This window comes from Meleagris gallopavo (assembly GCF_000146605.3).
Source record: "Meleagris gallopavo isolate NT-WF06-2002-E0010 breed Aviagen turkey brand Nicholas breeding stock chromosome 4 unlocalized genomic scaffold, Turkey_5.1 Chr4_random_7180001935194, whole genome shotgun sequence".
Taxonomy (NCBI): domain Eukaryota; kingdom Metazoa; phylum Chordata; class Aves; order Galliformes; family Phasianidae; genus Meleagris; species Meleagris gallopavo.
In genome coordinates, this window is record NW_011094941.1 from 1 (window position 1) to 14,408 (window position 14,408).

At 39.2% G+C, this 14,408-nt stretch overlaps 1 protein-coding gene across 1 annotated transcript; it reads right to left on the reverse strand.

The window, feature by feature from the left end:
- Positions 1-49: 49 nt before the first annotated feature.
- On the reverse strand, positions 50-14,124 carry LOC100550375 (E3 SUMO-protein ligase RanBP2-like; the record flags this gene model as incomplete). Its single annotated transcript, XM_031557470.1, has 20 exons — positions 50-1,275; positions 2,757-4,002; positions 4,518-4,615; positions 4,786-4,924; positions 5,406-5,489; positions 5,577-5,756; positions 5,964-6,110; positions 6,198-6,335; positions 6,701-6,880; positions 7,258-7,381; positions 7,680-7,855; positions 7,946-8,124; positions 9,197-9,406; positions 10,147-10,234; positions 10,818-11,010; positions 11,265-11,410; positions 11,700-11,930; positions 12,568-12,720; positions 13,473-13,584; positions 14,057-14,124. Coding segments are annotated over 20 exons (4,344 nt in total), but the record flags the coding sequence as incomplete, so codon positions are not given.
- Positions 14,125-14,408: the final 284 nt, after the last annotated feature.

Consider the following 14,408-nt stretch of genomic DNA (forward strand, 5'->3'; position numbering starts at 1 on the left):
TCTAGTAGCACTATACTTTCCCTTTCCCTTTGAAACCTTGAATTTCACCTTTGAAATTCAAGTCTCAGACCAGGAACAAGTCAGCATTTTCATATTGTTACAAGAATTATTTATGGCCTTACACCAAATAAAATACAGCTACAAGGAAGAGCCATATAGGTATCATAAACAGAGGAAAAGCAAAACCTAGCACTGAAAAAGAGAGTAAGAAATATAAAGCTGTTTGCAGAAGCGTGTACTGCTGATGAGCTTTGAACATGTGAAATTCCAGAAGATATGAAACAGTGACTGAATAGAACTTACTTCACATCACTTCTGGGAAGTACAAGAAGAAAAAACAGGACAATCAATGGTTGAAGCTAAAGACGCAAAGCTTTGGAAAAGAATGGAAGCAGAGAAGGAGAATGTCTCCTAGTTGAAGGGATAATTCGAGTTTAAGCTTAAGCACAAGTGCAGTTCTTGTAGTTTACCAGTCAGAGCAAGGCCTGTGCACATACACTACCAGTTCAACTCAAAAAATGCACTTTCAGCACTTCACCCAGACATTATAAACGCCTTGTACAGATACCAAAATCCTACCCACAACTCCTTTTCTCACTACAGAGTAACACTGAATTGTGCATAAGGCATGTTTCTGTTCTTACGTGCGAATAACTACAACTTAATATACATTCAAGTTGAAAGTCTAGAATTTGAAGATTCACAGATGTGCACTAGAACTGAAAGAAACAACACACTATTAAAACAGAAGAACTAATACAATGACTAGCATTAATAAATGTCTGACTAATGAGTAGCACACTTGAATAAATTAGTAGTTCAATTAACACTCACCTTTTTCCAGAATTTTAAATGAGAAGTTGGAGGGCCCATCTTGTGCTGAAGGAGCCAGCTTGGATGCCTTGCTCTCCCAAGGTTTCTGAGCTGCACTACAGCTTTTGAGTGGTTCAGCTACTTCTGGTTTTTCCTGCTCTGCTTTCTGAGATACTGAAATTACATCAGTGCTCTTTCTTGGAGGATTAAAGCTGAATCCAAAGAGGGAACCAATGGCCGAAGTATTCCCAAATGGGAATGTCTTTTCATTACTGAAAACGCTCTTGACAGATTCAGATCTAAATACAAACTTTGAAGCAGAAACCACTGTTTTTCTTGGCGTTTCAGAGCTGCTTGATACCTCTAAAGCTGAACCATCATCACCATGGCTGAGGTCGCTTCTCTCGCTGGTAGCTTCTTCCAGTACAGCTACAGCATTGTTACCACAAAGAGATGCTTTGGCTGTATTTGTACGAGAAACATGAGGCATTACCAATGTGCCTTTCTCACGGGCCTGCATTGTTTTATCAAAAATTTGCTTAAATGAGTCTGCAACATCCTGCCGTTGGAACTGCACAGCTAGCAGCTTTGCTTTCCCCATCTGCAAAATCGCATGCGGTACACACCCATGCTCTGGCAGATCCTTTCATTTGCTGCATATTCATATCTGGTGCTATTCTATGGTTGGCACAGAGTTTTAGTACATGTCTACCAATCTTGCAACTGCCACTACAGCTACCAGCTTCCTCTGACACTTACTTATATTTTTGGTAGCACCATATATGCCACTTTTTTTTAGTACACACATACTCACATCCTCAGAAAGCAAACCTCATTTATAGATCTATCCAGATTCAGTTATCAAACACCGATACTTGATGCACAGCCAAAATAACCACAAGCACGTAAGCAAGCAAGCATATTCACTCTTCCGCACTTGTGTCTTTAACTATAAAAGCCCTAGAGTTGTATATTTAGAACAGTGTACTTTAAAAAAAAAAACCCACATACTAACTCCTATAATTCAAGTCAACTATCTGCAGAAGTAGCAAAAGGTCACAGCTATGGCAGTTTTTCCATGCCCCAGCCTTTCAAAGTATCTTGCAAAGCTCAGCTTCACACAGTCAAGAGAGGCAGAAGTCTGAGGGTAGGAAGACAGTTTGATGCTCTTATTTGGAGGCTCTTTAATGTGTACATCAGTGTTTCTAACGCTACCCACCCCAGGAAATAGCAAGTTACCCTCAGAGCCTAAGCGTCCTACGGATTTAAAGATTCAACTTCAGCATCTAAAAAATTAACCGTTGTGTTTTCAGACACACCTTGCCACTTCCTTTTTTCTTTTTCATTGCTGGGATACAGTCTTCCTTTCCTAACTTTAACTGCCGTTTCATAGTCTTCATCTTAAATACAGGAAACAAGCATGAGTTCTCAGGGATCTTCCAAATACAGACAAGTCTAAATTTGTTAAGCCCTTCAGACTCACAAGCCTGGTCAAGCACACAAGACTTGTGCACGTATTTTAGGAACTTGACACATCAGCAAGTAAGCTTTCTTTCAATTCTTTTTTACAGACCGGTGCCTTATCACACTACTTACACTTTCTCTGCCTAGATTTATGGCACACATTCTCAGAAAACAAGCATCTTGTCAATTTTACTAAGAGTATCACAAAACAGATCTGGGAAGGGAGACGGAGGGTTATTGGCCAAAAGGAAGATGACAGTTTTTCCTCAATTTACACAATATTAGCGTCTCTTGGTTCTAACAGTACTATACTCTTTCCCTGTTAAAAAAACAACACAAAGTTGAACTCTGGCACTTCTTATGGTCATCCACTTCACTCACAAACCCAGGCTTATTCTCGTAACAGACGAAGGTTGAAGGTAGCTTAAGAAAGCCAGCGATGCACATTTGAATAAATTAGTAGTTCAATTAACACTCACCTTTTTCCAGAATTTTAAATGAGAAGTTGGAGGGCCCATCTTGTGCTGAAGGAGCCAGCTTGGATGCCTTGCTCTCCCAAGGTTTCTGAGCTGCACTACAGCTTTTGAGTGGTTCAGCTACTTCTGGTTTTTCCTGCTCTACTTTCTGAGATACTGAAATTACATCAGTGCTCTTTCTTGGAGGATTAAAGCTGAATCCAAAGAGGGAACCAATGGCCGAAGTATTCCCAAATGGGAATGTCTTTTCATTACTGAAAACGCTCTTGACAGATTCAGATCTAAATACAAACTTTGAAGCAGAAACCACTGTTTTTCTTGGCGTTTCAGAGCTGCTTGATACCTCTAAAGCTTCTATAGCAGCATCAGAACCATCATCACCATGGCTGAGGTCGCTTCTCTTGCTGGTAGCTTCTTCCAGTACAGCTACAGCATTGTTACCACAAGGAGATGCTTTGGCTGTATTTGTACGAGAAACATGAGGCGTTACCAATGTGCCTTTCTCACGGATGTGCTCACTCTTGTCCCTGTTTGCTGTTTCTTGACATTGGAGTGTAACTCCACTACTTGAAGGCAGTTCATTTTTGTCTTTTTCATCAATGTTTGTCAAGTCTGTTGTACACTCTTTGGGGAGATCATCTTTCTTAGCTGTATTTGTAGTGGACTCCTGTATGCCATATTTAAATCCACCTGGAGGCATCCACATTGAAAAGATACATCTTTCCTCTGCAGGCTTCGCTTCAGCATCTGCAGGATTCTGAGAGGTACACGCTGGTGTTTTCCCATCAAGTTTAAAGGAAAATTCTTGAAAAGATACTGCTGAATTAGTTTTGCTTGTATTCTGGCAAGTAACGCATTTTGGGGCAATGGGTTCATTTCTTACTAAAGAGATGTTACATTCCCACTGCCCTTCCTTTTTAGCAAAGGCCGATCCTAATTTGTCCTGTGCGGCACTAACGCTGGATTCTGCCGGTTTTAAACTTGTGGGTGCAACCAAAGGTTCTGTGAAATAGCCTGGTTCAGGCAGAGGTGGATTTGTGCTCGCCTGTGGAAGGCCATAGTTGTGATCATCACCTCCATGAGGTGAAATGATTCCAGCAGATGGAGCATCAAAATGCAAAGGCGCACCATAGATGCCTTGAGGAAACACAACAGCACAAGTGTTTTGCAGAGGTGGTGTGTGGACTGCTTGTTGATAAGTATGTATATGCTGCTGAGGTGCAAGTCCTTTCATGCCACAGACAGGTGCCTAAAGAAAAAACACACTATTACTTCCTTGTGGAAAAGGAAGAAAAGGTATTAGGGTGCTAAAGCCCACGCAGCATGTATACTCTTAATAGCAAGGTGTACTTTAAAATTAGATTTCAACTCTAATCAATTTAAACTAAAAATCATACGTTCAAAACTTGAATGGTATCTGAAAAACAGACTGGAGAGAAACATAAGCTGAATTGACTCATTTTTCTTTAGTATTAAAAAAATCAAAACCATCAAGCCCCCGTACTATTTTGGAGAAAAGAACATCACAGACAACAAGAACATTTAGTTATTACGTTAAAAACATGCTTTGCTGGCTGTTTCTCCCCAACCCCATATCCCAAAGATTAGCTGATAATGGAACTTTCTGCCTGTCTCCAGCAGATCTCAAGTTTAGTAAATGCTCTCTAGGGAACCACAGTTATATCCAGCTACACACACAGAATTAAAACCAGCTGTTTTCAACAAATCAGTAGAAATGGCTTGAGCAAATTTGTTTGTCCTCACCTTTGTTGAGGTTACATTGGTTGCAGCCGTTCTTCGAAGATACTGTGAGTTACAAGCAGGTAACTGGCTACAGTAAACAGATGGGCCAGAGGTAGCAACTGAAAAGGAACACCAAGGAAAGAGTTTATATCCAGTTTTTATTACTGACTTGAATGAGTAAAACTGGTCCCTCGGCAAAGTTCATTCATCTCAGAACACTGCAGAAATGTTTTAAGAAGTCTTACTCCATTTAGCTAAGTGTTCAATTAAAAATTCAGCATCAACTTACCCCTCAGAGGAGCTTCATGAAGATGTTTTGCTCTCCGATAACCATCTGACACAGTATCTGTTTTATAGCTTTCAGCAGGCCACCAATGAGATGATACACTTACATTGGAACTACTACGTTTCATTTCCCGTATTTCATTCTATTAAAGATAGAGTTTCAATTAAGAGAATGTAAATACATAGGTATTTGGAGAAAACTCAAGGAATGATCCCTACACTCCTTTGCTATTTAAAAGCATGTTCAAGATCTGAGACAAAAAAAAAAAAAGTTAACTGCTGTAATATTCCACGATCTGCCCATGCTTTACAAAACTGAGACTGTTCCCTGAAGCTAGAAATAAACCCAAAACCAAGATGACAATAGCTAAGCTGAAGAAAGCACAACTTTCTGCAAACACAATCCTCAGGATTACTTCCTGTATCAGTAATCAAAACAGAGTTTGTAGGCAACAAAGTTTTACTCTTGCACTGAATTTAAGCAGATGTTTATAACAGTTCTCTTCACTGAGTTAAGAGGTAGTCTGGTAAATGAAGCTTAGTTCAATGCTTGGGTCACAAAATACTTACCAGAACAAAAAGATCAACTGTTCTGCATTGAATATAGTGACAGAAGTTGTTTACCTTTAAAGCTTCCACTTGCTGCCACAGCTTTTGAAGTAAGGACTTGTGATCTTCTGCCCACGGAGGGAGAGTCTTAGGAGAAAACTGGAAAGAAAAAAAATAAAGCTTATTGAACTTTGATTTCTTTATACAAACCTAACACTTCCCTAAAAGAGTAATCTGCTAATATACCTGGTAGGTATTAGTTGGTGAGAAAGGGAACTTCTTAGGTGATGGAATTGAATATTTCACTTCCATGTGTGCAGTGTGTGAGATACTTCCGGAGGCAAGACTTTCTTCTTCATCGTCCTCTCCAAGCTCCTGGATCACTGCATTCAGCATTTCCGTTACATCTTTAACAGATACCGGCAGCTAGAAATTTATTTGAAACGCAAGTCATGATTGCAATTCTTCCTCATAGCAAGAGACTGTGTTCTGATCTACAGCTGAACAGTTTACAAGGCTTTCTGCACAGAAATTCTGGGTGTTTTTTGTTGTTTTTTTCCCCCAGGAAAGCCCTACATCTGTTAAAATTAATGTAAGAGAACAATTCACACAAGCATTAACTCTTTTACTTACTTTGTCAGCTACTGATGGGTCAGAGGAGCTTTCATCAATGATCTTCAACAGGTAATGCTTTCTTTTAAGAAGATAGGCTTTGCGTTCTTCTTGTTCTTCTGGGCCCATATCATCGCTCTCAACCTCCTCTGCCTTTCTTTGACAAAGCTAAGTAACAGCATATCAATTAAAAAGAATTGGTCAGAATGCAAGTAACAGAAAAGCATTTTGAGGTAATGCAATTTACAAACTTACAATGGCAAGATTCCAGTATGAAACCGCATTCTTAATAGCTTCAAATGCTAATATAGCATCATCAGTTTTGCCTTCAGTTACATCCAGCACTGCAAAAGCTATATGTGCCTCTTCTTCATAGCCTGCAACCTGGAAGACCTACAACCAAAGCAAAAGACAAATCACACAACACACAGTGTGGACTTGGAACAGTCAGTGACTATAAGCATCTAGTAAGTAGGCAGATAGGAGGTTAATATTACTCCTGGTTTTCCTGTAGTACAGGAAAACAGGTTGTCAAGAAAGCTGGTACTAAGGGAGTTCAGTATCTTCCAATCAGAGTTTTAAAACTCAGAGAAGTTCAACAGCAAGATACTACCAAATCTCAACATTAGCAGTACAATGACAAAAAACAAAAAATCCCCACCACCCATCAACACTCAAAGCCAACCACAACAAAAAACAAACCAATGAACAAACAATTCACATGTAAGCCTGTGGCATACAACCCCTCTTACTCTCACCTTTGAATAATCAATCAGTACCTGGATGTCCACACTATGGAAATGCTTGAAGAGAGGATCAGCAGGTTCAGGAATACTTTTGTGCTTTTTAATAGTTTTTAAGCTAAGCAAAATTTTCTTCCAGTAGTAGACACTTCTTCCAATATATTCTTTCTGGTCATGGGAGTTAAGGCTAATGCTCTGTTGGAAAAGAGAAATTCAAACTGTCACAGAAAATTCAAATAAAATGTTATTCATACTTTTTCTCCTCTGATGCAGTTGTTTTCTTGAGAAGTTTCAAGAATTTTTTTCTGACACTTGGGACGTATTTCAGGAGGTCTCCCTATAGAGTCACAGAAAGTAACACAGGTAGAAAATAACGTTGCTTTTACCTGTGCTGTTAAGAGAGTAGTGAGGTAAAGAATACTTGTCAGGCAAGTTAGTTGTTCTAGTCATCCCATCAAAATTAGCAGCAGCAGTTCTCAATACTACATTCTCATCTGATTTTATTTAGTCTGTTAAGTTTGCAAAATTAAAGAAAAACAGATGGTACTTCTTTACAGATAATCTTAACTTACTGTTTTTTGCAGGCTTCTTGCCCAGTGTATAATTAAGGCAGGCTGAAGGCCGTGTTTCTCCAGGGCTCGCACAGCACTTAATCCATGCTGTACAAGAAGCTTCAGTTTGGTTGCCAAGTCTGGTCTGAATATCAAAAGAAACACTCCTCAATTAGTATTCCCTCTTTTTCATCTGTTCACACATTTGTTTGATGAACAGAACAAGCAGCTTTAGTCCTAAGCTAGCTCTTCTTTACAAATGCAATAGCAGAAATGTAAAGCCTGTTTTTACAATTCTTCAGCATCTCACAGCCCTACAGCAAAAAGCCTTTAACATTTAAAGGATGTCAAACAAAAGGAACTAGTTTTACACAACCTATGGGAATCAATTCAGAAGCCACCTAGAAGTTTGGTTCCAATATTTCAAACTGAAGAATTCTTACGTTGTTTTTTTCTGCATAAGAGTACAAACAGCATCCCACCAGGATCTTTGCTTCTCAGTACAGTACTGTTTGCACAGCAGGAATGGTAAAAAAGGAGGTTGATGTGTGCCATGCTGAGTATTAAACTTCTCTTGCAGTTCTAAGTTGCTAGTGAACACCATCCCGAGTAAAAAAACCTGTTTTTGTAAAAATAAACAAACAGAAGGTACTAGGTACCAAAAAAAACAGCATTTAAATGCATTTAAGAACTTGGGAAGCTTGCTTACTTCAAGGTCCAACAGACAAATGGATTCAGGAGCATCTGTTTCTAGTCTCGATGTCTCGTGGGGCAAGTGAAAAAGTTGTTGTAATGATCTGCGCAGTGGGAATAACACTGACATAGAATTCCACTGCAAGCCAAGCCACGCAAGGTGCTGGAGACTACCACTGTGCATCCGAACAGCACCTATACAAAAACAAGGGTTCTAAGAAGCTAGGATCTGCATCTTAGTTAGGAAGACCTGTATCTGATCAGAGCTGGGTTTCACCGGAAGAGAAGGAGCGAGCTCTGAATACTTCTCCCATCAAAAGCACTTCCCCACCAACCTTCTTCCACCTGTTCGCCTCTAACAAGCTGGAACTAAGAATTTTCAAGTAAGATGTCGCTTTCTTCAAGTAATTTCTGCAGATTTCTGCATTTACATTACATGAATAACTTCTGCAGAAGCAATAGCTACTTCATAGAAGAGCACAACTAAAGTACATTAACACTTGTCAATACTTTTGACAAAGCAAAAAAATGGAGATAACACACTTCTCTAACAAGGAAAATCTTTAGCCTACAAACAATAAGCACAAACCATTTTTTAAATTGTGTATTATGTATTTAAAAACATTACGAACAAACTTCTTCAGAGAGGCCGCAGTAGCATGAACTTCTATTTTATATATAAAACACATATGTTTAGAAAGAGAAAGGGCCTTAGGCCTTACTGCTTTGCACCCTGGTCAGTAGTTTTAGATTGAATAGTCTACATGTTTCTGACCATCAACAGTTAAATAGGAGGCTACTAGTATTCTACTCTTGTTATGCTCAAATTCAAAGCCAGACTTCGTCATCAAGTTAAGCTTAAAAAATGGGAAGGTCTCATAATTCCAGGATGAGTTGTGAACTAATTTCATTTTTATGCCTCTATCCTGTGTTCATAGATTACACATTAATAGTATGGGCCTTCCTATCAGCACTTACCAGCATACAAGCACAAAAAGCTAAACAGGCAGCTTCAACTGGAAATGAATCAGGACAGATCAGAAGACAACAGTGTGGAAGCAAGAAGTATGTGAGAAATTCTTCAGAACCTGGCATGATGATACTGCCTCTCAGCTGCAGCTGAAAGTGAAACTTCTTGCAAAGCACTCTCTGATTAGGGCAATGACAAGCAGCTATTACAGACACTTGTCTGTTGCAAATGAAGCACCTGTAGAAGAACCTCCAATACAGAGTCATGTTTATGTGGAGTTTAAGTAGCATCTCTTACCAATATCGTATTTACTCAGTTCTCCTTGCTCTGGTGCTTGGGGAGTGACATCTCCCATATCATCTGTGCTGAGAAAAGACCTCTCTTTAGAAGCTCCACTCCCAAAGAGGCTTTCAAACAATGTAAATAAACCACTTTTGTTTGCAAAAGATTCCACAATCTCTTTCAAGAAGTCTTCCTTGCCATGGCTTAAGTTCAGCAACATATGACCTAGAAAAACATCACGTCACATAAGAACACTCAACTTAATCAAGGACAACAATATTTGATGCAGTGGGTTGTTCTTGCTGCTTCAGGCTGGCAATCAAGATTTCCCCTTATGATATTTACAAATTTTTAACTTACACTCTCCCTATAATTAAGTCACTCTTTTAGCATATGGGCTGACAGCAGTGCCAAGGCATTTTTAAATCCAGTTCTCCAGAATTACTGTGTATTTTTATTATAAGGGCACTGCAATTGTCTTCAAAATAAGTAGCTGTGAGTCTCATCTATTCAGGAAGAATTCAGCCTGATGCCTGGTGTCTTCTTTGTTTTCATCTACAGCCCGCAGGATAGTGAAGTCTGGAAACGACTACCTCAGCTTTACCAAAAAAAAGAAAAAAGAAAAAAGCAGCAAACCTAGTGGAACAAAAGTGACAGGAGAAGAACAATATTTTCTTTTACACTTGGGACTAGCAACGCTTACAAACAGTAGGCAAAAACCAGCAGACTAGGAGACACTGAAATTTAAATTCTATCTTAATATCCTGGAGATAAAAAGAAAAAGCCCATTACGTGTCAGGATCAAACTGCTGTTTTGCATTTCATACGCAGCCAAAATATAGAACATCTTATAGTGTGTTCCAAGATGCCAAACATGCTCTTTAACAAGCCATTAACTCTGACATCAACTGTTCATAAGATTAAAATGGAACTACAGAATATTTATAATTAGTAGTTTTTATTACCAGACAGGCTTTTTCGGTCACAGGCCAACATTTCCAGCATATCTTGCCCAGCACAATCTCTTATTAGTTTTGACTTTGGTTTAGGAATCTGGCAAAGAAAGAAAAGAATTGCTACAGCTTCTTCACAACAAAAAGCAAATCACTTCATTTAGTCTTAAAAGTTAGAAAACAAGCTTGTTTCTTTCCTGAAAAGGACACAAGGTGAGTAATTGAACAATTGCAAATAGCTGTAAGAGCGCACAAGAGAAAGCGATGTCTTGAACGCAAGCAGCTGTGCAAAACGGAAAACTGATTCTATAAAGCAAAAAATTAAGCTTGATCAAGCTCTGCTGTCTACGCAGTAAGTATGTGAGAGCTACTCAGGTCACTCCCCTCCCTCCCATACCAATAACCTTAATATTAGTTATTTTAGCTGCATTACAGAGAAGGGAATAGCCTACAGGAAATACACTCATTAGCCCTTAAGAATCATTTTACTTCTGACAAGTTAAACACATGAGACAAGTTCACACCTCTTGAAATCTTTTAAACAAGTATAGAAGAATAAGATTTGGAGAGGAGACAGCCTTAAAAACAGTAGCTAGTTTTTGGAATACAGGCATTCAGTGCACGTACAGTGAGAGCGTTTGAGAACTACAACAACTACGGGCACAAACTGAACAATGACTTACATGGAAACTTTTCAGATAACACAAGGCTGCGAGTTCACATGCATCTCTCCATCGTGCCTCATTGTTCTGGGCCGTTTTCAACAGGAAAGTTCCAGCATGCATGTAGAAGTGTCCTTTCATTTCAAGGAAGGTACGAGACAGCTCATCAGGTCCATTCGCACACAGTCTCACAGAGTGAAGCACACGATCGAAACTGGAACATAGAAAAGATTCATTTTTCAACCATTTTATACTAGACCCCTATCACTGAGTCTTCTCTGAGGCCTGTAGCTCAGACACACAGCTTGGGGATCAAGCCTAGCAACATTTTTTCTTTGCGGTTAGTACAGAGGATCTCCTCTCCATCCACAAAATGGCTACTCACTAAAAATGATGCCTGCTAGAAGTTCTATGACCCAAGAAAAAATTATCGTTTATTTTTTTTAAACAGAATAGTTAAAACAATACCTTTCAAGGGCCCCTCTGCTTTCTTGAACATCTCGAGAAGCAAGTGTCATTTTAACCAAGCTAGAATAGGCCAGCAGATGATCCTTCTTGACAGTTCTCCAATTATTTTTATCAGACTCCAAGTCTTGTACTGATTCAAGGTATTCCTAAAGAATAAAGTTCATCAGAGAATGAGAAACCACCATCTTTCTATGAAGGCAAGAGCTTCTTCAGAACACATTGCTACATAATCCAGTTTCCCAGGTGAGACATTAACATATTCTTCAATTCTGTAAGGCTTAAGAAAATCCTAAGCATATCATTGGTTTCAGCAGACATTACATTTGAAGGAGTTCAGCCACTTGAGAATTAGCTGCCATTGTAAGGATACTAAGAGAATAACACCAGTTTCAAGGACATGGGAGATTATGACATGATCAAAACATGATTAAATACCTCGAATGTCTTTATGACGCACAAACACCATTCCAAGCTGGAGTCTACAGGCATTTTCTTCTCTGCCTCCTGACAATGAAGCACAGCATCTCTTAATCTATTATTTGAACGGTAGAGAGCAACCAGTCTGATGTTAAGGTAGGGATCGTCAGGTCTCGCATAGAGCTCGGTTTGAATCACATCAAAGAGCTGATTCCAGCCATTTTTGCCTTTACACTCCAGTAACTGCTCCTATCAAATACGAAGGCAACATGTTAAAATTTCATTCTCCACAAGAGCCTCTTCAGCAACTACGTTACCTGACTGTTTCCTCACTGCTACTACAGACTACATTACTCAAACTGCTCTGCAAAGCTGGTAGGTGCTACAGAGAGTTTGACAAGCATTTTAGAAGTGAGGGAAAAAAAAAAAAAAACTTTATAGAGTTTGCATCTTGTAGATGCTAAGTTAGAATCTAAGTTAAGATAGTCAAACCATCTGGTTCAAAGATGCCACACCTTGATACAGAACAGCTTGTCTAAAAAAAAATAAAATAATAATAACCACAAAAAAAAAACGCAAAGCACAAGCCTTCCAAGACTTCAATTTCATTGCTGTTGTGCTCCACAAAAATAACGCCTGTACAAAAGTGAGATCGTATGACTGAAAGCATTTACACAGTATTAAGGGAATAGCAGCATCTCCTACACTTGACAGTTTTTAACTCAAATTAAAAAATCTAGAAAGCAGAGTAGTCATGTAATAGAGACAATACTTAACCTATCTAATCTTGATCTCTTGGATACTATTACTACCACGGTTTTCCCATCACTTGACGCAACTGAAGTTTCTTCTAAGCACAGAACAGAGATCAGAAGTTGGAATTTACCTTCAATCTGTAAGCAGCAGGATTCCCAGGGAAGAGCCTGGCAGCTTTCTCAACCCAGTACTCTGCTCTTCCATCAGTGATGTCGTTACTGCATAGTAACTCTGCAATCTTCAGTACAAGATCTTTCTGCATTGGATTCAGCTCCACTGAACGCTAGTTTTCCCCACGCACACACACAAGAAAAAAGGATACCAGTAACATGATCTTGCAGTCCATGTAGAACAAGAAAGAAAACATGTCCCCCACTAAACAGACCCAGCAAGTCAAATTAGAACTATCAATAAATACTTTCTCACTACTGTAAAAAAAAGCCTCCCTTTTGAAAGGCTACCATTGGTTTGTAACACCTAGACAAATGCTGGAATTCAGAACACCGTAAGAGAATCAATGCCCAAACCAGCTCCTCTGCCTCTCCCACTAGCTGCTGCTCTACTCAGACAGCGGACTAGGAGTACCTCTAGCCTAACCTAACACGGAGGCTTCCAGAAAATAGAATTAAGTCACAAAGACTGATGGCACTCAGTCACTGTGCTGGCAACAAGACTTGTGTATCCTCTCCCTCCCCAGTGCCCGAATAATGAAACGTGAACCATGAAGTTCACATTTATATGCTTGCCTAATCAGAACTGTATTTGCTCCGTTCCCTCTACTTCTGAGGAAACAAACAAACAAAAAGCCCACCACTAACAAAAAAACAAACAATGCAACTGAAAAATACTCTCAGTCCAGTCTTTCTGTAGCAGCCAGATTACTGTTGTCACTATGCTATCCCTTCTGCAGAATTCTACAGGGCTAACAGATTCTTAGTACAAAGGGCAGCAGGAAGAAGACTATCAGAGCAGGAAGATCAAGTCCATTTACAAAGGAATAAAGCTGGACATCAGGGAGGTGAGTGAGGTACTTACCTTGTAACACCCAAAAGCTTTTTCTGTGTTATCCTGAGCTTCATAGATCTGTCCCAGAAACCTGTGAGCTTTGGGATCTCTCTCTCGGACACTGAGATAAATAGATGTATATCTACAGAGTAAATAAACAAAGAAAGAAAAACCAGAAGGATCAGTATTCCTTAGTATTACAAGTCCCCCCACACCCTGCAGCTAACGTGGGAATTTAATCAGTCATCTAGCCATATTTACTTGTAGGTGTTTGATCTAGACCTTCAAGTAAGGAGCAACATTATTTCTACATGTACAGATGCTGCATGTTTGCCTGCAAGTACTGGCTTTCATTAAATAAAGCAGTAGCTCACAGAAACTATAAGGACATAACACGATGGCATAAAAGACATTTCAACCAGATAGGTTTTTACAGCACCACATAACTACCCATCCTTTAAGTTGCTGTTTTAGGAAGATTTAAATGGCACCACATTCTCCCATTTACTACTACCTTAAAACAGCATGACAACGGTCTTGATTTCTCCACTCTACTTCATTTAGCTTTCCTATCACACTTTAAAGAACAGAACAACATATGTAACATTTATTACCTTTTTGCAAGTTCATATTCTTTTATCTCAAAGTACAGCTTAGCAAAAAAGAATCCTTTCAACGATCTCTAAAGGAAAAAAAATATGACAGGTACATTTTAGATGTACAGTACTTTTGAAGTAATTGAGTAGGGAGACCCTTCTTTTCAGCAGTGCATAATACTTCCTAAAGTTTCTTCATAGTTATCAGCTCCAGTTCACTCCTTGTACTCAGGGCTTTGTTTTCGAAAGATACAGGAGTAAGAAAATAACGTTTCTTCCCAATAACTGGCAAAGGCTACCAAACCAAAATTGAGGTTAGTAGCAAAGCAAGTCTTCACATTTGTTACTTTTCACAAGCACGCTTCTGACT